Here is a 27,661-nt window from a genome sequence, read left to right on the forward strand (position 1 = left end):
TACTTTGTATCATTTCAATGGTGATCCGAGGTGCTTGGAGACTGTGGGCTAGATCTATCAAAACTTGCAAATAAACTTCGAATGGGTGAAGGTAAGATGGGGCTAAACATATCAGGGGAGTTTTGAGATTGGCCTGAAAGTCAGACAATCGAAATGGATATCTTGTACCTGGATTAATAAACTAGCAGTGTAATTGATGCAAGCAACAATTACATAACTTCGGAAAGGCTCGTCAGTTCAGTGTTTAAAAATCATGTTGGGCGTATAGAATTTTGTTAGTAGGGGTGTGAAATATTAATGCGATTATGAAATTTGACATTTCACAGTTTCATCACGTTCGATTATTGTTGATTTCCACCAGTAATACAAATATTATTGATTATACAATTCTCTTCGTACTAATGACATAGTGTTTGATTTGTTAATGACTATCAAAACGACGGTTCCAACTCAGCCCATAAAGATAACGTCCAACCAGTTTATTGCCTCCTTAATATTTTGGACAGTGTTCTACGTATACCGTGAATATACACAAAATGTATATCTGCGTATACAGTCGCATATCAACGATTTTGCCCAGTGGTATTTCCCATTCCCTCTTAGTACAGCGCGTACTGAGGAATGGGTAGTTCACCTGGCATAAATTTCGTTGCCACAGCTTATGATATTGAAGGGAATGTAAGTATGTATTCTAATAATAAACAGATTTATATTCAGCTTGCATGCAGTATGAATTATTCACTAATACCGATTAGAATTTATTTATACATTTCATACTCGTAAGTTAATACCCCTATAAAGGAAAGCATACAGTTGAGAAACAATAAGACCTTAGTCACACTGTTATTATTGAATTGGCGTTAAGGATCTATATATAATGTTTCTGTACCAACAGATAAATGGAAAACAAAAAAAAGGCGAATTTAAACTGCCAACCTTATAAAGCTGATGTCGAAAATGAGGTCAACAAGTTGAGTAGTTTGATTCCCAAAACACAACCACGAGTAAATGGTCACTGGTTACTTTGTTATGATATCGACTTCACGCGAATGCACATACGTTTCACAAAGAAAGGAAAAAAATGCATGTTTAGGGTGGAGATTATAAACATATTAACAGGAATTTGATAAATAGATTGTTTACTTATAATTATTGTATTTAGTAGTGGCAATTTTGCAAGGATTTAACCCTGAGACACATCTCTAGTAATCACGTGATCGTACTTCACCACGTCTTAGAGACTTGACTTTTACAGATACAGAGAGTTTGTAAAAGAAGGGGAGAAGTCCGGGAGAACTATGCAGCGAGGGTTTAAAGCTGGATAAAGCTGGACTATCTGAGATTAACTATGTGTAAGTACTAACAGTCAAGTGAGACAAAGTTCCCCGATCCGAATACGAAGCTCCTGCTCATAACAGTACTATCAAAAATAGTTTTTAATTTTTAGTGGTGTTAAGATAGTATATAGTGCTTTGACGTTAATAATGTTCGTTAATAACATTGTATCTATGCCTAGCGTGTTGATGTTTATAATCTTTGCTACACTAACCTTGATGTTAATTTGTTTAGTATTATATGATATACTCACATTAACACCATAACTATGTGCTAGAGCTGTGGGACAGAATTTACATAGCCAGGTGAGCTAAACATCCTTAATTTAATTCCAAAACGCCATATACACATGGTTGGCTGGCTTTCTCAGTCGTGGCGCTTCACCTGTAAAACAATTTGCCATGGGAAATACGGCACCGGTCTTTACGAGACGTATCTCAAAACTTTTCTTTTTAAAAAGTGTTTTATATTTATTTTGTTTATCGTAAGTATTTTTGTTTGACTTAAAATACTGTAAAATTGCGAAGTGATGTTAAAAACATAACAGGTTGCCCATCGTTCGCGTAAACCGCAACAACAATGGGATTACTTTTCTCTAGTTGAGAGAGCAGCATTAGATATTGACGCTGCCTGTAGGAGGTGTGAAGCATTCTCATACCTCGCTGATGTTCTATATATTTATTTTATCTTTTTATCGAATTCGGTGCCACCTCCAGTATATATATATATATATATATATATATATATATATATATATATATATATATATATATATATATATATTCAAGTAAGATCTACCAGTCATGGTTCAGTCGTCGGAACAAGTCAATAAAGATCTTAATCAGATGTTTTTTTAAAAAAAAGAAAAGATTTCTAGTGCCAATCTTCCACAGTTCTAAGGATCTTTGCACGTAACCACGGGGTATAAATCTTGCCAACAAGGCCACAATTAACAGGATGTAAAGCACAGTATTGGAAGAGCTGTTCATGCATTGACCAGACACATGAGAGCTCATAAACACCAACGATATTGTTGCTGTTGTACTTAACAAAGGAACGTTTATAGGCTTAAATTAGGACTTCGATTGTGTTATAATACAAATCTCTGTTGGAAGTTTTGTAAGCAGAAATTTTCATATGTAGTTGATAGGTGACATTTCCCATGCTGAAATCCGTGTTAAACATGGGAGTATATTTATGGATCATATTTATGCGATTGTGGGATTAGCAATACAACCAATTATGTCTAGAAATAATGACCAGTTAAGAGATAATTTACTGATACAGAAAATGCCTGTGAAATAAAACAAAAAAATCATAAAATTGTCATAATTATTAAGCTAAACAAGGTACAAGATTGTTCAAATTAGTAGAAATTAAAATTGCACAACGATGTGACGAATATCATTGCCGGGTTGTGCAAATTACGGGGTTTGACTTGTTAATTTATGTTATTAAACATTGTATAAAACCGGGAAGAAGAGGTCGTACCATCGATGTTTAAACCATTTTTCGATGAGAGTTCGATAAGTAATTATTTGCAAGAATCCAGCTTTCTAAAAGAAGCAAAGTTCGGAATGCAAAGAACGATTCAAAAAACAACAGCGATAAAAAATGTGCTATGAATTTGTATCAAAAGACATAATTTGACGGACTTGTTAATTTTAGATAATGTACGAAGACACTCTCCATTATAACTAATCACTTTCATATAAACATAAAACACAGAATTTTAACTAGCAAATAAGTTTTTATTTAATGCATAACATGCCATTATTAATGGCTGATATAGTCCCCGTTCGTACTTGTGAAGCAAATAAAAAACAAATTACGCGGAGAAGTTGTAGCAACCACAGCGGGGAATGCAGCCCTATATAGGGTGCCTTGATCGCAGGTCGTTCAGCAATTCACTGAATTAAATATTCTCCAGAGAGGGAAGAGAATATTTCAACATCATCCTTATCTCTAAGGTACTCATCTATCAACAGTCTCTCAAGACATTCCAGCATTACCTTGTGACAATGTAGTGTTCTGTCGTAGTGCCTTCCAGAAATCACACCAGCTAGGGAACCACCACTAATCAACCCTGCTTCCAGGAGTGAATCCATCAAGCCAGATCCTGCCATCTTCTTGCCAATCATCTTCATGTAAGCACATACCAAATGAAAGGTTCCAATGAGGATGATATGATTTTTGTACCTTTCAGATGAATTCCATATCAGAGGGCATGTTTTCATGCATACCCCCAGGTCAAACGTGGTAATTACATAAGGCTGTCCAACTTCTTTGGTGGCCTCCTCTGCAGCACGCAAGCACTCTTGTTCAGTTTTGTACTCGGTAATAGGATGGTTGATGACTGAATAATAATCTATTGTTGTGAGCTTTGAAGGTGTTTTACCTGTCTCAGATATGAAACCTGCCCAGCCAGGGACATGTTCTTTATATTTTGCCATCATTCTTATCATGATCCATATCATTTGCAGCTAAGTTGAAGCTTCCCTTGCTTTTGTGCTGTCTGGATAATGTAGCTTTGTAACTTGAAGCTTTGGACTCTGCCTGTTAGTGACATAGCAGTCAGAAAGCGTGACTTCTTCTGTTAGATGCAGAGAACGTTGTTTGTTCTTTGTCTGAGAAGGCATTTCGAGAAAACTTTCACCTATGTCACCCTCAACCTCTTGTAGCATTATTCCATGAGCTGTATGGACGGATCCTTTGCCAGTTAAGTCATTCAATAATGAATCAAAGTTATCAAACTCAGAATGGAAAACAGATGGACCTGATGGTAATCTGACGATCTGGTTGGAGAGATGTGTTGCTGACTGGATGGCAGCCTGAGCCAGGGCAGTTTCTAATTCCAGTGCAAAGGAGTAGCTCTCACAGTGTCCCATTCTGTTCAGAAGTGTTATGAGTTTTTCACTTCTAAACATGTGTCCTAAAGACATGCACATTAGTATATGTTTTGGGAGTTTCCAAGATCCACTGGTGGCAGCACAGCAGATATCTTGTCCAATTGACTGAACTAATCTTTGGCTCGGAGTTGTTGAGGCAGCTGGCATTCCAGTTATGATGTAACATAGTAGTTTGTTGAGTAAGTCTGGTATGACAGTATCTATCTGAGGAAGATCAGAGGGATTTGGTGGCCATTTGGGATCAGGTGCTTCATAGAAACCATTTAGAATAGACTGCCTCAACTGTGACCCAACAGTTTCAATAATCCCAACTGGAAAGCATGCTTTACTGCTGATTGGACATCAATTTCAGAGCTGAATACAATGTAGGACTGGAACTTTCCAAGATCACAAAATGAGAGTCTCTCTTTGAAAGGGTGGTGACCTTTCAGCTTTGCCTTCAGTTTCTCACTTCGATAATTCGATTATAGTGTTTGCTGTTTTCGAAACTGGTAACATACACCTGCCTCAAGACAGATAGTTTCACAATATTCTGTTCTGTAAGGATCTCTTTCTCCACAATGTCACACACTACTTCAAAGGCCTTTTTATGGGCATCTTCTAAATCAAGCTGCTGCTGCCGTGCCTCTTCATTAGAACTCTACTACCATTTCTCGGGGTTCTGCATATATTCCATTCAGCAGCTCTTATGGAACTTTGCTTCACAAGCAAAAAGATCAAAACCTCGGATCTTTGTTAATAGGCACTCGTCCCTTTTCTTCTCAGCCATCTCCAGAACCGACTTCCAGCCATCAAATTCAAACTGGCTCATCCCCTGGCTAGTCCAGCTCTGATGTACTTTGACCTTCTTTCGTTTCTCTGAACCACAGAAAATACAATCAGGGTTGAATATAATCTTGTCAATTGCACTTCTGCGACTCAAACGTTGTGGAGTTGTATCAGCACCCTGTGATGTACTTGCAGTTGGTTTAAGTCTATCAAGGTTCATTGTAAAACGCTTATAACATTGCCAGTGGAAACCATGGTGTTCTGAAATCTGATCTGGAATGAGCTGACATGTATCTTTCATCATGTGGTTAGATCCAAAAGGTTGTGCAAGCCGCATTTCTTTAATCTCTCGCAGTTTGGCCAATTTATTTTGAGCATCTTTCATCCCAGACAATAATTGCAGTTCGCCATACTTTAAGCCTGGCACATGAACTATACAGACAGTGGAAGGAAGTCGTACACATGGCCGTTTTTTTTTTTTTCGATGATGGTTCCATTGTGTTACTTCAAATCATTGATTTTGTTGTTATTTCAGCCACAATGCACAATCTGCAAATTAATAGAAAACAAATTGGTTAAAAAATGGTTAAAAGGATACCAAAACGTGCGTTCAATGAAGGGCGAGTAAATTGTCTATGATGGCATTAATTTATTTGATGGTCATCAAATCTGTTACAGCCAAAACATAGTATCTGGAAATGTACAGATTATCTATAAGAATCATGCACACATATATGTGAGAGGTTCTTCCATTTCTTGACACTAATATCACTAGAAAATATGTTAATCTCTTAATATCAGTTGATTTTCTTACCTTACTAATAGCAAAAATAAATTCCTTGACCAAACAAACCTATAATGACATGTATTAAACATGATTATATAGCATTTGTCAAAAAATACTGAAATTAAGCATTTTGCTCATCAAATATTCAAAATGGCCACCGTTATGCAAATTTTGACATAAAATGTAACATTTCGTTATAATCAGCAGATGTTATCCTTCAATTTTACCAACAATTGCTATTCTTGCTATTTATTTAAACATCATAATAGTCATGGTAATATGGTTTTCATTTTGTGTGGTGACAACAGCAGAAATATGACTTTTCAGAGGTACCATCTAAAATATGGGGAAAATGAACACAGAGTCCCAGTTTATTCACTGTTACCACTTGATTTCATATTGAGTAGACCCCAATGGTTAAAAAAAAATGGTATGGTAGAGTTGTGGGGGGGGGAGATGCACGATAGCCTATCCTGGCCCATGGCCTAATGGTACACCCTCGATATCTTCGTCAGTGTCTTCATGTATGATTGTATTAGATTTTGATGGAAATCACGGAAACTGTATCGGAGCGGAAACAAATTGAAATAAACATGAAACCCACCATGTCTTGCTTTTGTTTCAAATTTAAACAAAATTATTCAAGTGCATCAGAGAAAAAAGAAAATTACTGTTGAATGGTTTTACATTTATTTCATCTCAAGTATGTTTATCTTTTGTTCAAAGTTTCAACCAAATCCGTAGAATTCTGATAATGGGTAGAATACACAAAACATAAATTGGCCTACCAAATTAAAGAAAAAAAAACTAGCCGCCAGTTGATCTAAGTAAAACGAAATCAACGTACACATGATTTTAATAAGTCTTGCTTTTGTAACTACTTCGAACAACACCAGTCAAGCAATGGCCGTGAAAGTACAGACACTTTGAAGGAAGTCACAAAAAGTCATCAATAATCTACTTTGAGTGATGATCGAACCCAGTTTAAACTAACATGCCTGAGAAACAGCTGACATATTTAGATGCATTTATGTATACAAATTGGAAAGATCAAACGAACAGATATTGGTGTATACATGTTCTGTGTGAATATAAAAAAATCGGTGAAGGCATGAACGAATTATAAAGGCGCCGAAAAATGTCGCATAAAACTAAGAAGTTCGTTTTTGAGTATGTATCTCGGGGAACCAACACACTTCCCACTGATTCAAATAAAGTGTTCAAACTGTGTGCATATATAAATTGCATCTTTCAGCTAGATTAAATTATGTACAATTGTACAAATGAACCATTAACATATCCTTACATAATTATAATAAAATCAATTTCAACTAATACCCAATTTGCATCATTTATTTATTAACAAGCCATGTATGGCACAGCCCCGTTAGTTATCAAATCTAAGTTATATAGTTTTGTTTATAGTAATATAGTACAAGTACTTGTTCATACTAAGAAATATTGCTCTGGAACATTAATTAAAACAAAATGGCTACCGGTCGGCCATTTTGAATCGGATTGTCATATCAATACATCTGTATATCTATGAAATGATATATAATGAATGTATAAAATATAAAAGCAGTCAAAGCATGTAAAAAATATGGAACTAGAACCGCGTTCATTGAAAACAATGGCTACCAGACTGAAAAAATAAAATGACGTGCATCAAGGACCCATACTGCCCAATGTATATACCAAACAAACAAAAACCCACCTGTGTCAGCCGAGAAATGCTTGATTTTGATTATTTTCAGTAGAAAAATGGCTGCCATTCGGCCATCTTGAATCAGATCGTGAAACAAATTGATGTTAATATGTATAATATTATGTATGATGTATGTGTAAAGTTTGATGGTAATTAGTCCAGGCAAGTCTAAGATACAGGTACAGACACACCGACGCACGAACGGGGACTGAAAATACACTTGATTTTTCCAGAAAGACACGTTGCTGTTCATTCATATTTCAATTTAAATTACACATTACATACATGGCGGTTCGACTTTTAAATTAATCAAGCATATATCAGTAGTTTTTGTTGTCTATGTATGTTTTCGGATTTCCATTTTTGATACTGCTCTTCTGTGTACTTCGTCTGGTCCATCTGCAAGTCTCAATATGCGAGCCCATGCAAAGAATATTGCCAAGGGAAAATCATGATTGAGTCCACCACCTCCATGTGCTTGCATAGATCTATCAATCACTCGCTGCGCCATACGAGGAGCTACCACTTTAATCATTGCAATCTCTGGTGCTGCAACCTTTAAATATTAAATGTTGACAAAAAAGTGCTATCATAAATTAAGAATACAAGGTTTAGTAATAAATAAATAACGAACAAATAAATTAAAAACACAATAGGCAATGGCTAGTCTGACACAAGCCTCCCATACTGAATCTAATCCAAATGATTCCCCTATCCTAATAATTTGTTCATCGTCATCGTCATAGAAGTATTAAATGAAACTTTCAAAGAGTTTGACCTATGTTTGTCGCCCATTTTAGTAAATCATTTGATTTGAGAATCCAAGACCTTTAAATAATATCTCAGTGATATATTTCCAACAATATAGGAATGCTTGATTGTGTTTTCACTTAATGGGTTCCATTTATTGCAAGATAATGCTTTTTCAGTAATTATGCAGAAACCATGCATGTCGGGTAATGTTGGTTATTTTGTTATTTCGAATGGTACCCTACAAAATGATGACGTGCATGAATAAACAGTGGCGTTCTTAATTGTACATTGTGTAGTGCCTATATGACGACATTTGTTGAGATAAAATCACGTTCACGTTTTTAGTAAATCTAATGCAAAAGAAAGAACAGAATAATGTGTTCATACCATGTGACCGATTACGAAGCTTGGTAAACCATATATACAATTCATCCAACAGACAATGAGATTCAAAACGATTTTTTTGCATTTTATCATACCTTGTTTCCAACGGTATCCATCATATGAGCTGCTTTAAGAGTTAACAGCCTTGCTTGCTCAATATCCATTCTAGATTCAGCGATATCAGCTTGGATTGTACCTTGTTCTACCAATGGTTTGCCAAATGCGACTCTGTCCTTCACCTACAAAATGAAATAATCAAAGACAATTGAAAAATTCCCAGTATGTGTAATTATGCATACAATAATAATAATACTAGTTACACGACCTAAGAACGTGTATACTATGTCATACTGATACAAAAATGTCATGAGCAAGTATTATTCACAAATCAAACGTGAGGGATTAATTCAGTCAGAGACGCCAAAAATGTCAACCAGCTCTATTAATAAATGAGTTCAGGTAACATTATACCCTTTCAGTAATTATTGTTGTATAACTAAATATGCAATGCAGAATGATTTTATTCTGCGAACTCTTAATTATGACATTAACAATACAATATTAGGTTTGATATTTTACAACTGAGAATGCTATAGAACCACAATCATGTGTACTTGTGTCGAAAACAATCTAGCCTTATGCACTAACCCTCTTTATCATCAGTTCTAGCGATCTTTCTGCATACCCAATGAGCCTCATGCAATGATGTATACGACCTGGCCCAAGACGCCCCTGAAATCAGAAAATCGATGAGTGATTATTAGCCTTCCACAAATATGTAAATTTCACTATTTTTTGATAATACATATTCTGGAAGGTAAACAGTAATGAAATGAAAATGAGTTTAATTGAAACTGATAATATATTTCTACACACAACCAGTAAATATGCACACAATAGTCAATTATAATTGTGCTTACTTGAGCAATTTCGAATCCTCTGCCTTCGCCTAATAACAAATTGGTAGCTGGCACTCGGACATTTTCAAAAACAATTTCTGCATGGCCAGCAGGGGCATCATCAAATCCAAAAACAGATAAAGGACGAATTTTTGTAATACCTTGATTGTAAGAAAAGATAAAGATATTCTAGTTAAGCTTTTAACAATAAACTCATATTGACAAACTTAACAATGGTATAATACATACTAATAAAGTAATGTATGTATCCAAGCACTGAAGCTTATAGTGCACAAAACCTCTGGCTCATATGGAAAGCAATTTCTGTATCATTCTGTGGTCAAATATTCTCGAAACAAATTTATGAATAAGGCATGGCCATTCTACAAATAAAAGTACATCATGAATTGAGTGCGTTACACACATCATTTGTTATTCAATTGTAATGATGCAAATACTTTTACACATATCCATGACACAGTAAAATCGCATTCACTGCAATTAATACAACTCGTGTACACACCTGGTGATTCCATGGGAACAAGAATCATTGATTGTTGCTGATGTCGAGCTGCTGATGTGTCGGTCTTTCCCATAAATATACATAATTTACACCTTGGATCCATAGCTCCAGACGTCCACCACTTCCTCCCATTCAGGATGTATTCTCCTCCTTCTTGTATGATAGACGATCTGATATTAGAGGCATCTGATGACGCAACCTGTAATTCAAGAATATTCGAAGTTAAAGTAATTCAATTTGAATTCAGATTTTGCATAACTAGGTACGTCATTGCGCAAATGTATTATGGAATACAACATCGCATTGTATATAATGGTAAACTAATATCACAACATAACCCTAGTGAAAAACATATAGTTTATATGAAACGATTTAAAAATGTCATGCCAATAATATTGGCCAACTTCTCATACCATGCCACTACCAAAATCTTGATGTGAAAAAAAAATAATTCACCAAAGGGACCAATGGATTCTTTTTTGTTCGAAACGTCCAGTGACCCATTTTTTTTAATTGTCGGTAACCGAATGGTATTAATATTCAAATTCTACCCAAACTTTCATAATAAAGTTTTCACCACAGGTCAGATGGTGCAGGTCCTACATCTAGTATGCGTTACAAATGTTGCTGTGACATGAAGTTTATAATGATAGTATTGTGCAAAAAAAAAACACACAATTTTATCTGTATTGGAAATTGGAATAATCATCACCCTAGAAACCAATTAACGACGGAAACATGATTCATGAAATTTATTTTGTAAACAGCTCTTTATCTCAAAAATTGTTTGTTGATTTGTCTGAATAGAGCTTGAACAATCATAAGTTCCATGGACTTTATTTGTAATTCAATCGATATATACACAAGGAAAGCATTGTGGAAGGATCTATGTAATAATATTGAGTATAAACATTTTTTTACTATTTGACAAATTGATCTGATTCCATTAAAGCTTCACCTCAGGTTCTGTCATAGCAAAACATGATCTTATTTTCCCATCCAATAAGGGAATTAGCCATTCTTGTTTTTGGGTATTTGTTCCATACTTCACCAGCACCTCCATATTACCAGTATCTGGTGCTGAACAGTTAAACACCTCAGGAGCTATCATGGACTTCCCCATACTTTCACAAAGGTAAGCATATTCCAAATTAGATAAGCCCGCACCATATTTTACATCTGGGTCAGTTTCTCTTGGTAAAAACAGATTCCATAAATTCTCTGATTTTGCCTTCTCCTATAAAAAAATAGAAATGTAACCATAGTGTGGAATACTTTAATCAAAATAAAACAAATAGAAATAATAGAAATTTTTTAATATTACTATTTTAATTTACTATGGATGATGCCATTTTAGTTTAATATATTTACAGTACATTTTCAAAACAAACATTACTTATGCAAAATAACATCTAAACACAAATTGCTAATTGAAAGCAAATTTAAGACTTGCCGATAAATTTCTAGTTTGAAGACGATTACAGTGTGACACACTATATTCTATATTACTGTTTCGACTTCAAATAGTAGTAATACTTAATGTTCTGAAAACTGCCCAAACGTACGCTGCGTCCAAATTATTTTAATTGTCTTGGCCATTTGAATTTATCGTCTTTGTAATAAACTGTGTTTGTCAGTGCTTAACTTTTCATCAAGTCTGTGGTTTGATCTTTTTGTTAATAATCATGTACTATACATGGAGCCATATTAGTTTGCATCGCAAGAGCTATAACTACTTAACCATTTAACAAATTTTCTTTTGTGTTTTTAAAACACATTGTTTTCAAATAATTTATCTTGCCAACAAACCTATTTTCTGAATGATACATCTCAGTAGAAATCATAAGCCACAACTAAAATAACATTCTACTAAGCTTTTGTACCAGTAAATACTGTAATTTTTAGACCGAAGAGAGTGTGCATGCGACTATACATAGACTTTTTTAATTTGTACTTATCTCCACAAATAACCGGAGAAGGATTATGTTGCGAGTTAATCCGAGGCTTTCCAATGCATGCATGCATCGTTAGGCATACCTTCAATTTCTCAACAAGTGGATGTGGTGACCACCTATCAGCAGACATCTGATGTTTAACTATATCTTTCTCAATTGGATATATATTTTTATTTATAAATGCTTTTACTCTGGAATGTAGATCTTGAACATGGTCTGGGAGAGCTGATTCCAAAACAGGAAGTAGGCCTAAGAAAAGAGAAGACTTGTGGAGTTGCAAACAATTCAAAAAGCTTTTTTCTAGGTGAAAACATTGAGCTTGTGGTTAAATGCAATAATAGTGTTACGCAGATGACATCAATGTCACTCATCTGCTGAACCCATTTCATTATGACTTATTAAAGCTGGGGAGTCGTCACCTGCACATGCGTCAGATGGCCATAGCGTGTCACTGTTTACAAACAAGCGTCTACCTATGAGCCTTTGCGTTTTTAGCGTGTGTTGTTATCGTCGCTTGGGACTCAATTCCCGCACATGCGCCTTCCCGTCTTGAGGAGATATATGGCAGGTGTCATATGGGAATCAAGATGTGCTCACTCTGAGATCACTTCATTTATACCACAGGGTCCATTTATCTTTCTCTCACGTATGTACTCGCCAGTTAATTGTCTTGTTCTTTTTTGATTGGGATTTTCGATTGGTGCCCTGTATTTGTTTTGTGTTTTCAGGGAGGTAAATTTCCTTATATACTCGTGTTGATGATCTAGGGTTGGGGTATGTGATTTCCACTTTTGTAAATAAGTTTCAAGGGGAAAAAAATTACAGTACATGTATAAATGCATATTAATTCCATAAAACATAATGAGAAAAGTGTTTGCGATTATAAAAAGTACTTTTTTTTAATAGTACACGATAATAACAAGACAAGTGTTTTCAAACACTGGACAGCAACAGAAAGTGTACAAAAGTAAAGTAAAGTTATTTTACCATAAGTAGTGCTGTTATCTTTGCTTTGTGTGGAGTAATGTCTTTGTCCTGTGTGGTGCCCATTGATTGTCCATGTGGAATAACTCCGATTCCCGGGCTGATTTTCAATTTTACCAGACTGTTTTTGTGATAGGGTTTTATTATACTTCTCAGCAAATGACCAAGCGGTGTCGGCCATATCTTCAGCATAGGCACCAACAATCTGGCCAGTCTGTGATGATGATTGTCCTATTAATGATAACACAGATATTCAACTACACCTATGTAAAATTTAAAACAATTTTGAACAAACTACTACAAATAATAATACACTATAAACAGACTGAAAATTAAATAATTCCGAAATTGATTTTCAACTACACAAAAACAATACAAACAAAGTATCAATTTTAATCAGCACCTTTAGAAAACGATTGTCTTTAAAATAGCACATTCATAGTTCAATCACTGGTACATTAAAATCTCACAAAAAAGCAAGAATCAAACAAGGTCAGTGTAGTTTCATTTTATGGTGTCATTAATTTTGTTCATAAAAATGTATTACTAACATTCTCATTAAAAAAAATTGTATTTTGTTTCATGACATGTTTTCATGGTTTATCCAATAGGTGAATATTGACATGTGGTTGTCCCATGTCCCATGTAAACACATCTGTGCAACAATTTCAACAACATGTATGTAATTAATTTTATGGAAATTAGCTAATTTTAAGATGCAGATTAGTTCCAATTTATGTTTGACATTTAACTACACTTCATGTACTGAGTTTTAAACCATTACGAAAACAGTTTTTATTAGAATACCAAAAATAAAATGCTGAAAGTCGTTCATTGTACATCTAATTAACAGCATTATGTTAACAATGGTTTCCTCCACCTCTTTTATAGAAGAGACAAACCCTCAGTCTGTATAAAGAATTCAGATTCGTAAAGTGAGCTATAATTAAAAACAAATTTTGATACATTTTTTTTGGCAAGTTTGCATTTACTTGTGTAGTCATTTCATTAAAGGCAAAGCAAGAAAAAAAAATCACACACATTTTTATATCTTTCCCTCCAGCAATTTTAGAACAAAATAATTGTTTGTATGTTCTTTTCATAATTTTGAAATGAAATAAATATTATACAAACAAGGTAATCTTTTAAATGTTTCATTTTTACATCATTATTGAGTTGTGGGTTGGAGAAGTATTAAGTATTAAGCTTTGCCTTTAATGAAATGAGAAGTGACATATAAAGTATAGCTTGTCTGTGTTGCCATGTTGGTGACTTAAAATTTTCTTTTATCTAAAGATGACTTAAGTCATTTTTCTTTAATCTTTCTTAAATAATGTACAATATTAGTCTGGTACATAAATTTGTTAAGTTATTGGTGAAAATCTGCATTCGTTTAACAGATCGAGCACATACTTGGTGAAGTCAAGAAGAAACTTGCTGCCCTGATGTCCAAAATCACTTACTGATATGTGAATATTACCATAGTTTATATATCTGAGCACAAAATGAATATTTTAATGAAAATAAATGGTTTTCAAAGTTGCTGTTTACATCACAATTGAATTGTGGATTGGAGAAGAAATTAGTATTTAAAAAGATTTACCTTGTAAAGATCTTTTATAAACTCCTTGCAAAATAGCTGCTATACGAAAGAAACTAAACGCCATATAGAAATCATAATTTTCTATTCCAGGGATACCAGCAGTCTGGCAGTATTGCTCCACCATTTCTTTATCTGTGGGGATGCCTAAACTTTTAAAGTCAAGTCCATATAAACCTACATGAAGAAGAATTTTTTGTTGTCAGATTATTTTCTGTCAAAAATATATGTTCTCAAACAGTATTTGTTGTTAAACTGAAAATATTGCAATACAAAATTTACTCATTAGATATACATGTCATCCCGAAGTCAAGCTTACATCCATATTTTTTTCAAAATTTTTAATCAAGAAATGTATTGTTGGCTATATTGTCAAAATTTAACACAAATTCTAAACAAGCATTGACAATGCTCAGATCCAGCTCTGTATATAATGCAAAACCACTAGCAGAAATCTAGTAGTGTGGGTGTACGTTCTGGTAAATAGTGCTGTGATGCTATCAGCCATTGCTGGCAATGTAAATTTAATAGGCTGAGTATAATCAGTTAAATCACAAAAAATGTGTGTATAACCAAAATCCAGTATGTAGAATCTTTGTATTAATTTTGTAAAAAAATCTTGCAAGCCATCTCAGAGAAATCATCCAGTTCATCTCAAAGAAACTGTTGTTCAAGTGCGATTTCATACAGGTTTCATCAATTTGTTCTAATCATAAAATATCACAACATAGATAATTAGGAGTATAGCACATACTTGTATGCAAATTTTCAACTGAATCAGGCAATACATTAGTGAGGAACATTTTGCAATAAAAATAGGAAGTCTGTGTTCTCCACAATCTAAAACAGCTGGTGGGTGGCCTAATTTGTCAAAATAAAACCAATACATTTTTTTATTTGTTATTTTTGGCATCAGTCCAGTACATCAGTACTCACCCGTGTTGCCGGATGGTACAATACATTTACACATATATACCGTAAAAACTCAATTAACTCGCGGTCTCTATTAGTTGCGCACCGATTTTATTTTCGAACGCTAATTTTTAAATGTATCCTTTTAATTCGCGGCGTTCAAAAACATGTTTAAAATTGTATCCTATTAATTCGTGGAAAACTCAGAATATATTGCATGAAGACATTAAAAATATACATATAATTTTATGTTATCAGTACTTGGAGTTGCCGCAATCGCAGATGATCTCCGTCATCACAGCCTTTCAGTTAGCAAGCAGTTTAGGTTCGGTAAAGATTTGACGTGAAAAAAATCTTTCCCCCACGACACTACAGATGTTGGGCAAGATTATTACTTAGTCAATAAATATCCATCAGTCAGCACATCGATTATAGATTAGTACAGGGCTTTTTCGTCGCTGGTCTACAGGGTTGCATCGACAATCTGCCTGCCATTATTCTATTACGTCAAATAAGTGAATCGCCCTATGGTGCGTAAATTGACATTTTTGATTGGTCGGGTGATTGACCTCGTGTCACATTTTCATTAAACCGGATTCGGTAAAAAACACAGAGTTTAAGCGGTTATGTACCTTCTATAAATCTAACCTTGCACACATAATCTTGTACTGATGTGTTTTTTGTCCAAGAAAGACGTCCCCTTTCATTTAACCCTCAGTTAACTCTTCGCGTCCATGGTATTTGTGAGAGTTGAAAGATTTTTCGAACAAATGACAAGTAACTATATTGATTTGCGTCAAGCTGGGTGGCCCGAACTTAAATATCAGTGCATGAACTCTGGATGTCATTGCCCAGTGCCGCACGTAATTCAAACGCGTGGTTATTAGAGTTCAGTCGAAATGTACGTGAATAATGCGATCGAAGTCCGCTGCCCAGAGTTTATTATATTATAGTAAAATTTAATTTGATGTATGGTATGTTTATGTTTGCGTAATTATTATGAATGAGTCAGCTACGACACATTTTTCATACAAATTTGCTGTGGAATTCTAAAAAAAATACTAACAATTGGCAAAATAAAGAATATGCTATGTTTTCGAAAGATTCGCCAGAAAAAAATCAATAAAGTGAAAAAGTATGTGGAAAAGATAACTAAATATGTATTTAATTACAAATACTTGTGCTAAGACATTAAGACATTTCTCATTGTGGTATGCACACGCCAGAATCAAAATTGAGACTTACCTTTAATTATCATATTATCTGGTTTTAGATAATGTGCTATACACCAATAAGCAACATCAGATAGTGGATCACCCAATGTTGATAATTCCCAATCTAATACTGCTAAAACAACAGGTTCCGTTGGGTGAAATATCATGTTATCCAATCTGCATCAAATAATACATTTTTTCACAACCTTAACATTTGTGTGTTTATTGCAGTGGTTTTAAATTAAATAGGAAACTGATGTTTCAAACTAATTTCCAGTTAAATACACATTTAATGATTCATATTTTTTTTTCTCTTAATAAAATTTCTGAATATCCACACTGTGTGTGGTTGTATTCTAAATTGAACAGGGAAAATAAAAAAAATTAGCACTCAAAGTAAATTCTCAGTTTTTTTATGATTTTTCAAAACATTAACACTATTCTGTGTATGCATAACTATAACCAAATGGCGCCCACAAAGGTTTTGAAACAGGATAGGCTGTTTTGATGGACACACAACAAAAATGGTATCGAACAATAAAAAGCGTTTGAAAAATTCAAATTAACATCAAGTTTCAAATCAAAGGAAGCTTAGAAAGAACTCTTGTATAATACAGTTCTGAATATAGAACATTTTGTGTTCATATAAAACAGATTTTGGGCATTTGATATTGATATAATCCCATACCTGAAGTCTCCGTGTGTTACAGTTGTTTTGTCATTCTGTGGTGCATGTTTTGGCAACCAGTCTATCAGCTTGTCCATCGATGCTATCTGACGGGTCTTACTGGAATTGTATTGCTTACTCCATCTCGAAGTCTGTCGTAAGATGTAACTTCCTACAGTATATACAAAAATATAAACTGTGTATGGGAATCATGCATTGAATACTGTAGATGTATTAATTATTCATTGGGTTTTAATTTCTGGCTATTTTTGCTGATAAGAAAAATCCACTAAATTAATAAATCTACGTGGACATGTAAAATAATAAAACTCATAGTTTTCTTGACAAATTTGTGAAATTAAAACACAGTGAATATGCTCGAAACATCAAAATAGTGAAATTAAATGTCAGTGAAAATAAATGGTTTTACAGTATGCAGCATTAGAAGTCCACTTAAAATGTCTACGAATATAATATTAAAGCAATTAGGCTAGTCATTTTCAAGAATAAGTCCAAAATGACAAAAATATTCTGTAAAATCAGAAAATTGATGGTTTCTTCACAAAATGAACAAATCTGACTGAGAACCAATTCAAGGCACATGGGTGGTGTGTATGACATCCATACAGCTGTATGTATAGTTTAAAACGATGGACAATAGAAAATCAGTAATATGAACAGCTCCACTCTGCAAAGCATAATTTTTCAATTTTATCTGGAACTAGAAGCACAACATTGTTTTTTTTGGCCTCGGTAGGATACTGTAGTTTATGACATGTTCAAATGAATGATTGAGGGTACCTATTGATACTATCAGAGTTTATATAAAGCACCCTTGTATGCAATATGTTGTCTTTTACACACATTCAATATACACAGTGCATAGAATCTGTATTGAACACAATGTGGGATGAATTCTTTGCCAGTGGCTTTGATCTCTGTATTTTGCCAGGGAACAGGTTGACCATATTTTGGTGCCAATTGGAGAATGTGCTTTGTTTTTTTAAGCAAATTAAAAAAAAATTAATTTCTTGTCCCACATTAATCAAAATAATTAATATAATTAAATTGTTATATGTTTATTGCATTAATCATATTTTAGGACATGAGCCTCGCTTGTTCGCACATAAGTCCATGCGACGCAGTTTGTAGTCATCTTGGATAGTTCAGTATGTACTTCGTATGTATTTACTAATTCTAGCAAAATTATTTAGGGCGGGTGGAATAGGTGTTTTTAAACAATGGATTTTTTTACAAGCTGTAATTCCTGTTAGATATTTATTTCACTTTGTGTTTATTCCACCGTTTCATGTCTGGGTGCTCACCGTGTCACCATGCAGAGTGTGTATTGTTATGTTCACTGTTTTTTCTTGTGTAGTGCAGCTTAGATGGGACAGTATGAGCTCCCCTTATGCCAATACAGTATATTTCAACAGTAACTTGAATTATTTGTGCTGTAAATGTGAATTCATTGCATCCACCCACCTAATAAATGTATGACAAATTACACACTTTTACATATCAGAAACAATCATACACTGCAAGATTACAGAAACAAAATAAAAATTTTTAATTTCTCATAATTGTCAAATTTCATCAGCCCTATGTAGCAGAAATAGACAAGGTTCCAAATGATTTGTGTTTCTTCAGTACTATACTGTAAAACCTGTATTATTATTTAATTTTTTCATTCTGTTTTACAATTTTTGTATCAGTTATCAGAGAAAAATAGCTTACAACTTCTTTCAATAAGATTATTTAGTCAAATCACATATTTGAATTTTTAATTGAAGTCAAATATGAAAAGATTTTTTTTAGACCAGCACAACTACAAACTTACTCATCTTGGGTAGTAATTTCAAAGACTATAAATACATACCGTGTTTGCCAAAATCTTGCAGTCCTATTTTCTTAACATCAGCCTTATGTATCTTGATAAGCGTTTCACACATTGCAGTAAAAATATCCTGCCTTTCTGAATTGCTCATGCCAGGTAGAGCCAACTCTTTGAAGATACGTCCTCTTATGTAATTCATCAGATAAAACGGCGTTCCTACAATGCTAAAAATAAATACAAGGTGTTTGCAAGTGACATTGGTTAATGACTTAAATTTATACACAATATCAGTAAGGGACGACGTCAAAAGATCGATGTCGGATAAAAAACTTATTTCCTTTAGTTTGGGGGTGGGGGGTTTTGACCTCAAAAAGTTTCCATCCTACAAAAACGATTTTATTTTTTAATGAAGTCAAAAAAATCTTGGAGTATTTGTAGTTCGTATATTTTTCTATCCAATCATGGACAGAAATAATCGAAAAAGGAAAAAAAAACAAACAGAAAAATGGTTTGGTTTGAGTGTAAATCTGTGCGTCAAATGAGGTGCATTTGTAAAATCTTTTTACACCCTCCCGACAACCAACTGCTATGCAATACTACTGTCCGATTATCAATTTGTATTTAATGGTGAATGTAGGCTGATGCCATGACCAATATTTATCAATTAAGTTTCAGTGGGGGTAGGGGGGTTTGGAAAAAAACTAAAGGAACTAAGTTTTTTATCCGACATCAATCTTTTGACGTCGTCCCCAATGTTCTATAATTTCATGGATTTCTTCTTAGGTTAACCTTACTGAAGCCTAGAAAACTCAGCACTTATATTAAATTCAATCTTTTTATTTCACAGACAAAACTATTGCTTTTTACAAATAAATCACCCATAAAATATAAAAAAACAAAGTTATTTCAAATATCGGACACAGAGGGCAATATAAGTAATCTATTTGCTCATGAAAGGCTCTTTCAAAAAAGCTTTTTTTATCCAACAATCACCGTATTGTTCTGTATTTACCTGCTGTCTTCACAAAGGTCTATTACTGTTGGCACGGGAACCCCAGCACTACCTAGTGCTTTCATAACTTTGTATTCTCTTTCTACTGCATGGGCCGATGGTAGAATTTTACCTGGTGGTTTTTTTCTTAGAACAAATTCCTTCCCTCCATATCCAACATAATAAGTTGGATTTGACTGTCCGCTTTTAAATTCCCGCACATTGGGTGGTACATCTGATGAGAAGCCAAGTTTGTTGAGATAGTTCACAAGTGAGTCTACTGGTAATTCCATATTTTTCCTGACTGCAATTGTACCATCGACGTAACCCGTGAGGGGAATACTAAGTATGTCACTGAGTTCCAGCAGTGCATCTTTGATATTTTTAACCTACGGGAAATGGACAATGTACAAACATCTCATTTCAACATTCACAACTATTCAACTCTTGACTTGATGTTCAGTTTTGTATTTACATAAATATTTTATATTTATATTTTATATTTAGCAATGACACTGTCATCCCAAAATAAATGATGAGCATTACAAAAAATTGTACTAAAATTCCAACATGATTTTAATAATTATGGCAAATAATATAGTGTGGTTCTGGCAAATTTGAAAGATAAAATGGATTAATATATCCAAGAAGAAATTATTATTTTGTCATATTTTTTGTACAATCAATTCTTGTCAACGGGATTTTCCTTGGTCCATATTGTTGTACAGTCACTTTTTGCATGATGGCATATCTTATCTTTGCAAATAATTTGTCAGGCATACAACTAGAAACAGGAAGTAAGCGCCCTCCAGTGGCCATGCACTTACAATTTTAGCCATGCAAATATAAAGTTGAAATCATGTACTCATAAATGCCATAAAATCATCAAAATAAAAAAAATCCTTGAATCAAAAATCCAGCTGTTATAGCTGGATATAGCTGCATAATAACCAAACCTGAATTGTTTTGATCCCAACGTCATTTGCTCCTTTAATGTATTTACCAATATCATCAAGAAACACTGTTTCTTCGGGTTTTGCACCAAGTCGCTCCAAACACATCTGGTAGATCTTCGGATCTGGCTTTTTTAGTTTCACAATAGCTGACTCTATCACCTAATGACATGAATGAAGAAAACCTAAAACAACCGTCTCTAAACTCCATGTAAATGAGTTTTGATTGAAAACTGATGAAAGACATCATAATGTTTCCTTGCATCATGCACTGAGTCACAATGAAAATTGGGATTTATCAAAACGTGACTACATTAGGACATTATGTAGTACTAAAGGTATATTTTTGTTTTTGAATTTTTTCAGCAAAAATGTACAATGATCATTTTCTTTGATTTTTTTTATGTGTATATGATGTAACATTGACATGCACTCTTGAATCATGGACCTACCACCACAGAATGAACATCGACCCACATTTGATCTATGTGCGTTGCTGCTATTTACTCTCTACTTGAGATTAATTAATGTTTATTAGCTTTTTACTGCAGGCACTCGACTCCTATCAGACTAATCCTGTGCAATTCACACCTTCCAAACATGTTCGAATGACATCGTGTAACTTCGAACCGTCACGTTACAAGTCATAAATACTTTAAAAATGGCTGCCGTAGACGCGAGTGAGGCTCACTTGCAGGAAAAGATTTTTATTTACAAGAATTACAAGCGTTGGAAGACATAATTTTGGATAATAGTTCATTTTGTCTCTGTGGAGAAGGAGAAACAGACGATCATTTAATGTGTAAGAAGTAAAAAAAAAATAGTGGTTTATCAACATAGAAATATACCACGAGATAGTTAACACACATGTAAACAAAGAATTCTGGTCAAAAAAATCAAAGCAATATTCAGTGCAAAAAAAACAACAACTGCAAACTACTGCAAACGGTCACCGAATGTTGCAATCAAAGGGAATACATGTATACATAATATTGACATTAAAAGCAGCATGAATCGGAAATTGTCGGCAGTCAAGTAATGGTTTCTTGAAAAATGTAAAAACTTCCAGCATTAAAAGTGGGAAAACCCGTTTTACTTCCAACGAAAGCAGCAACAGCGAGGTTATGGAGAGTTTCCGGTTGGCTGAAAGGTCAGCTAACAAATGTGATGAAATGTGCATGTCTATATGTATTATATTCACAAAATATTTAATTTTCCGTACCAGAGCTACGCCCACTTTTTAGCGGCAACGCAAAATAATAAGCCGATTATTAAACTCTCCTGAAACAAAATGTTTTTTTTAATACTTGAATCTTGATGTTCATCCTGTGTTAGTAGGTCCATGCTTGAATGAATGTTTGGTATCACATTGAAATCATAATAAAATCTAATTCTACTTGACATAACATATGGAGCTATAATGAGATCATTATAGCTTCATGGATATAGTAAATACTGTACACCTCAGACTAAAAATACACTACACTGTGGCTTATAGGACATTGGTTGGATGATATAAATACAGTGTTCTATTTATGCCAATTATGATACAAATATGTTTTACAATATGAAAACTTGCCACTATGATTGACATTAGTCACATGACTAAGATTTTAAATACGCTAAATCTATGCACATATATATATTATTATACATCTGTCACCTGCCACCATAAATTTTGAAGTATTGCACAGGGTATTTTCATCCTACCATATTAGGAAACACGAATTCCAAATATGGAATGATTACGCTTGTAAGCATCCCCTAACCAGACCCCCACACAAAGAAGTTTGCTAAATCTGTTCTAAATGTTCTGGATTTCGACATTCTCATGATGTATTTCCTGGGAGGAAAGGATAATAATAAGATTATTACAAGAATACTGTAAAGTATGCACTCAGACAATACATGGTCACATTGTCCTCCACTGCACGTCGGTCGATAATCTCGCTGTACTGTCTTTGTGTATACTTAACAGTGTACTCATAATAACCTCATATCATCACCAAGCTAAGCACGTCAGTAAATAAGGGAGTGCGATTTTTCACCAAATTTCATCTAAAAACATTCACTTTTAGTTAAGTCCAATGGGAACTGATTCTATTTACAGGTTCCATAAAGGAGTAACAGTAATTATTGCTGTTATTTTTATGTGCACTAAGAAAAAGAACTGTACATGGTTCACATTTAAACAGCACCACTTTTCAAAACCCAGTAATGCATGTTTGGTGGTTTGGGCAAAATGTACATACTTCAGTTTATGCCACCAAGTAAACATTCTGCTAAGGGGATCAAATCCCCAACCTTGCTGACCTGAGGTGAATAGGCTAACACTATACTATGCCCAGGTGTCAAAAACAAAATATACACAAAATAAATAACAATGTGGGTTGTGTATAGATAATACATATTCATGAGATAACATATCACATACCACATCAAAGTACTTGGTATCTACTGGTCTGATAGTGCTGCCATCTGGGTAACACCAGTTATTGGTCAGCAGTGCTGTTTTCATTCCCTCTGCTCTGATACACTCTATAGCCTCTAAAACTTCAGGAAATGGGGTGGCAGCTTGCTTGGCATAGTGAGTAAGAACTCCATCAACTTCCATCGGTCTACCAACCTTATTTATGGAAAGTACGCAAGGAGTTTAAATTAAGGTCATCCATGCATGGGCATTCTATTAGATAGAACTGTATCATTTATACAAATTTTAGTTTTGAAAGTTTTTCTTTTTTTTATATTTTCATAAGTATCCATGTTAAAGTAGTTTTTCAGAAAAAAATGATTACTAACAAAGATTAATAAAATAATGGTATGCATTTTTTATAACCATGCATTATAAAATGTGATGGTAATTTCACAAAACTGAAGTCTTGCAATTTGCGAATACTTGAAAGTGCTTCCATTTCATACACATTAATTAAATGCTTGAAATGTTCAATTATGCAAACGAACAAAATTAGCAAAGACAAAATGAACATATTAAGCATTTTTTGAAAATAATGAAAAACTCTCCCAAAAATGAGATGAACACTGATCAGTTCTTTCACAGTCACTAATTTGCATTTAGAATTACAAAACACTATACTTCAACCCAACCCCCAATTTAAATATATATGTCCGTTCACGTACATTGTAAAACTATGTGTGATCTGAAGAGAGACATATACAATTTAAATGGTGGGGGGGGGGGTCAAGGCACAGGGTTCATGTGAATTATTCAATTCATAGTGGATTTTTAACTTACAAATCAATGATTTCAGTAAACACACATGACTGTAATTACCCATCTATGTATAACCGAACAAAATTTTGAGATATTCAACAAATCAACATTTGACCTATGTTTGTGTGAAAAATAATTAAGTAACCATACATGTGGGTTTTGTGATCAACCACATCAAATAAAACTATATTATAAAAGTCAATAACATCAGATATTTTAACACCCTAATCTTATCAGCCTGTGTACTTTTACATTGATTGATTACATGAGAATTAATGGTGCTTGATAACTTAAATAATTATTAACTTAATTTATAAAAATAATTATTGGCAGACTTTTACAATTTTTTGTCGTACTTATATATGCAAAAGTTTCCAATCATAAACAAAAAAGATTTTGTAAAAAAAAACAAGGAAATCACAGTTTGGCTAATTAAATAACCTTTTCACCACCAGACTTTCTTGCCTAAATTTTTCTGCACTTTTTTCTTATATTCTTTTAATATTTCTGGAAATAAACCCTAATTTTGGAGCCAACAGCCAAACTTTTTAGTGAATTTTCAGTTCTTACTCAAAAAATATGGCTATTTTTGTCCCAATCTTTTGACGAAAAGACTATAAATGGGACTATTTTCTGAATTTGTGATGAAAAGAGAGAACTGGTGGTGAGTGAGAAGGTTAAAGCGCGGTGGTCGTCGCACAGCGCGTCTTCGAATTTCATGTAAATAAACAATGTATTTTACACGTGTTGTACACGTCGCTACGAGTCCCATATCAAACAGGACGCGGCACGGCGACTACCGCCCTTTAATATCAACAATTACAATAGTGAAGGGAATAAGAGCAATCCACAAACACTTTCTTCACTTACTTTTTTCAAACACTCTTCTGCAAATGGTTGTACAAAAGTTTGAGCATTGAGTTCTCCCCTGAGGAGCCTTGACCATGCACCATTCACCCCACCTGCTACCATCACTGAAGCAAGCGTTCCATGTGGAATGCCAAGCTTATCTTCAAGACCTGAGAGATTGAACAATTAAAAGAATATTGTGTAATGATGCTTTCTAAAACTATAATGTAAGTGGTCGGGTATAAAATTTCTACAAAATTATAATCATGAATTTGTGAATCAATGGCATGGTAGAAAAATAATTAACCCATAATTTAAACTAACATAAGTAACAATTAAGTGAAATTATGGTATACAGTAATTAAAATTTCCTTAACTACTTAACCCCCCTCCTAAATGAAGAGATTATATTTGCTGTCCATATCTAAATATATGCAGCCCCTATGAATGCGAGGTCCCAATTATAAGCTTTCTGAATGACATTTCTTTTCTGCCAACATTTATATGAATTAATTTCTCATAAGCAAAATTTGTCAATATAGAGATATCCTCTAATCATGAGATATGGTACATTAAAAAAACACAAGTATGGTATATTACAGTGGAATATATGATAGTAAAACAAAATACTTACTTGGAAATACTGCAACTGGGCCAGGTATCACAACTCCTCCCATGTCGAAAATCACAGCAGTGGTTTTATTTCGAACGTTTGTACAGATCCTGTGGTGCTGCTCATTCTTCCTTATTTGTAGTGCATGATACAGTCTACAAGTCACTACAGGTCTGATATGTACATGCTTTAATGCCAGAAGAGGCATTGTTTGCACAGTATTTATCATTAGGCACTGCATATTATAGATTCATGTAGTATGTATTAGTCCTGTAAAAAATATATATACATGTATACTTATATGCGGTGATAGAGAAATTAAGACAAAACTACACTAATATTGATATTCTACAGCACTTTTTCGTAAGGTATCTACTCTAATTATGAAGATGATGTGCTAGAGACTACCATGGAGGTAGAAAAGAGACTTTTCTACCTCCATGAGACTACTCTAAACTGTGACCACAAATTGACCAAGTAACAAAGGTATGACCACATTTTTGATAGCTCTTTTAATACTTTTCGCCTGGAATTAATTTTCGCTATTTTTGCTGAAGGAGTGATTCAGTGAAAATAAAATCCAGCGAAAATACTTTTTTCCTATATTTTACACTCCACTCACCAAAAATCAGTGAAAATAAATTCCATACAAAACACCCAAAAAGTCTTTTCAGCGAAAATTAATTCCAGCTAACAAAGGTTTGCGCCTAATACAATATTGATTTTTGCGTGGGTTTCATAAAATATATAGGTTGAAATGGTTTAGAGTGACTCTTCTGGGAATATAATTAATTAATGTATTTTACTTCCGGAAAAACTCTAGTACATATTACTACACCTTAAAATACATTGTCACACGAGCTTGGCAAGTCACGAGAAGACCATAGAGAAATGTTGTTTTGCGTATGATACATACGCAGTGACTATGACCGGGACTATAACCCACATGATGAGTTGAACCGTGGCTTATCCTTGCTGCAGTTTTAGCAGCTCCAATTGTTTCCGGCATATATTTTCCACCTTAACACAGTCTGCGGCAATGTCATTTAATAGCCAATCATCGCAGAATCAGTGAATTGTTCGAGGATGTTCTGGTATGTCGATGCCACACAGCCATGCATGTTACCAAAATCGTGTCAACTCACCAGTTCAAGTATAACAGCTAATAAAATGCGGTGGAACGGTGGTTTGTTTGCATTTCTATCGATGCATTATGATTCCAGCCTGAGCACTGAGTCGAATATGGTCGAACACCACCGTGACCATGATGAACTTTTGAGGCAAAGAAGGTTCAAAGGTCGACCGACGTTAGTCACGTTTGTAATCAGGTGACATGGTAAGGGATTGATCATCATATTTTGAGGGAGGGGCCATATAATTTATACATAATCATGGACTTCTCTAGTACGTCCATGACATAATATAGCTGACATTAGTATACACTTAAACGTTTCCTGTTGTTTATCACCGTGTTTTCTCTTGAAATGAAAATAATTTAGTTTAAACAAAAATAGTTGTAAATATCTATTCAGTTCCTGTCGCAGAAACTGCGCTCTCGTTTACAGTGGCGGATCCAGCAAATGTATTGGGGGGTCCAAGCTACGCTTAAGATATACGGACCGTAAATCGCAGAGAAGCTAAGCGTAATCCAGATGATACGAATCGTCATGCGTTTTTTTTTTTTTTTTTTTTTTCATGCGACATATACATTGCGTGTAAAATACATTGTTTGTTTACATGAAATTCGTACACGCGCCGCGCGACGACCATCGGCCTTTAGTCATCAAG

General features: G+C 34.2%; 1 protein-coding gene across 1 annotated transcript; it reads right to left on the reverse strand.

Moving 5' to 3' along the window:
- Positions 1-6,466: 6,466 nt before the first annotated feature.
- Positions 6,467-27,159, reverse strand: LOC100375888 (acyl-CoA dehydrogenase family member 10-like). The gene is made up of 18 exons (XM_002739636.4): positions 27,019-27,159; positions 25,895-26,143; positions 25,282-25,430; positions 23,614-23,805; positions 21,183-21,341; positions 20,248-20,615; positions 19,278-19,459; positions 17,420-17,570; positions 16,763-16,908; positions 14,609-14,782; positions 13,009-13,236; positions 12,104-12,270; positions 11,025-11,303; positions 10,067-10,265; positions 9,565-9,704; positions 9,293-9,376; positions 8,740-8,883; positions 6,467-8,063 (listed from the first exon to the last, which is right to left on the reverse strand). Exons 2-18 carry the CDS (start codon positions 26,112-26,114, stop codon positions 7,845-7,847), a joined length of 3,201 nt encoding a protein of 1,066 aa, XP_002739682.1. The 5' UTR covers positions 26,115-26,143; positions 27,019-27,159; the 3' UTR covers positions 6,467-7,844.
- Between the last annotated feature and the right edge of the window lie 502 nt (positions 27,160-27,661).

This window comes from Saccoglossus kowalevskii, chromosome 16 (assembly GCF_978046115.1).
Source record: "Saccoglossus kowalevskii chromosome 16, keSacKowa6.1, whole genome shotgun sequence".
NCBI classification, from domain to species: domain Eukaryota; kingdom Metazoa; phylum Hemichordata; class Enteropneusta; family Harrimaniidae; genus Saccoglossus; species Saccoglossus kowalevskii.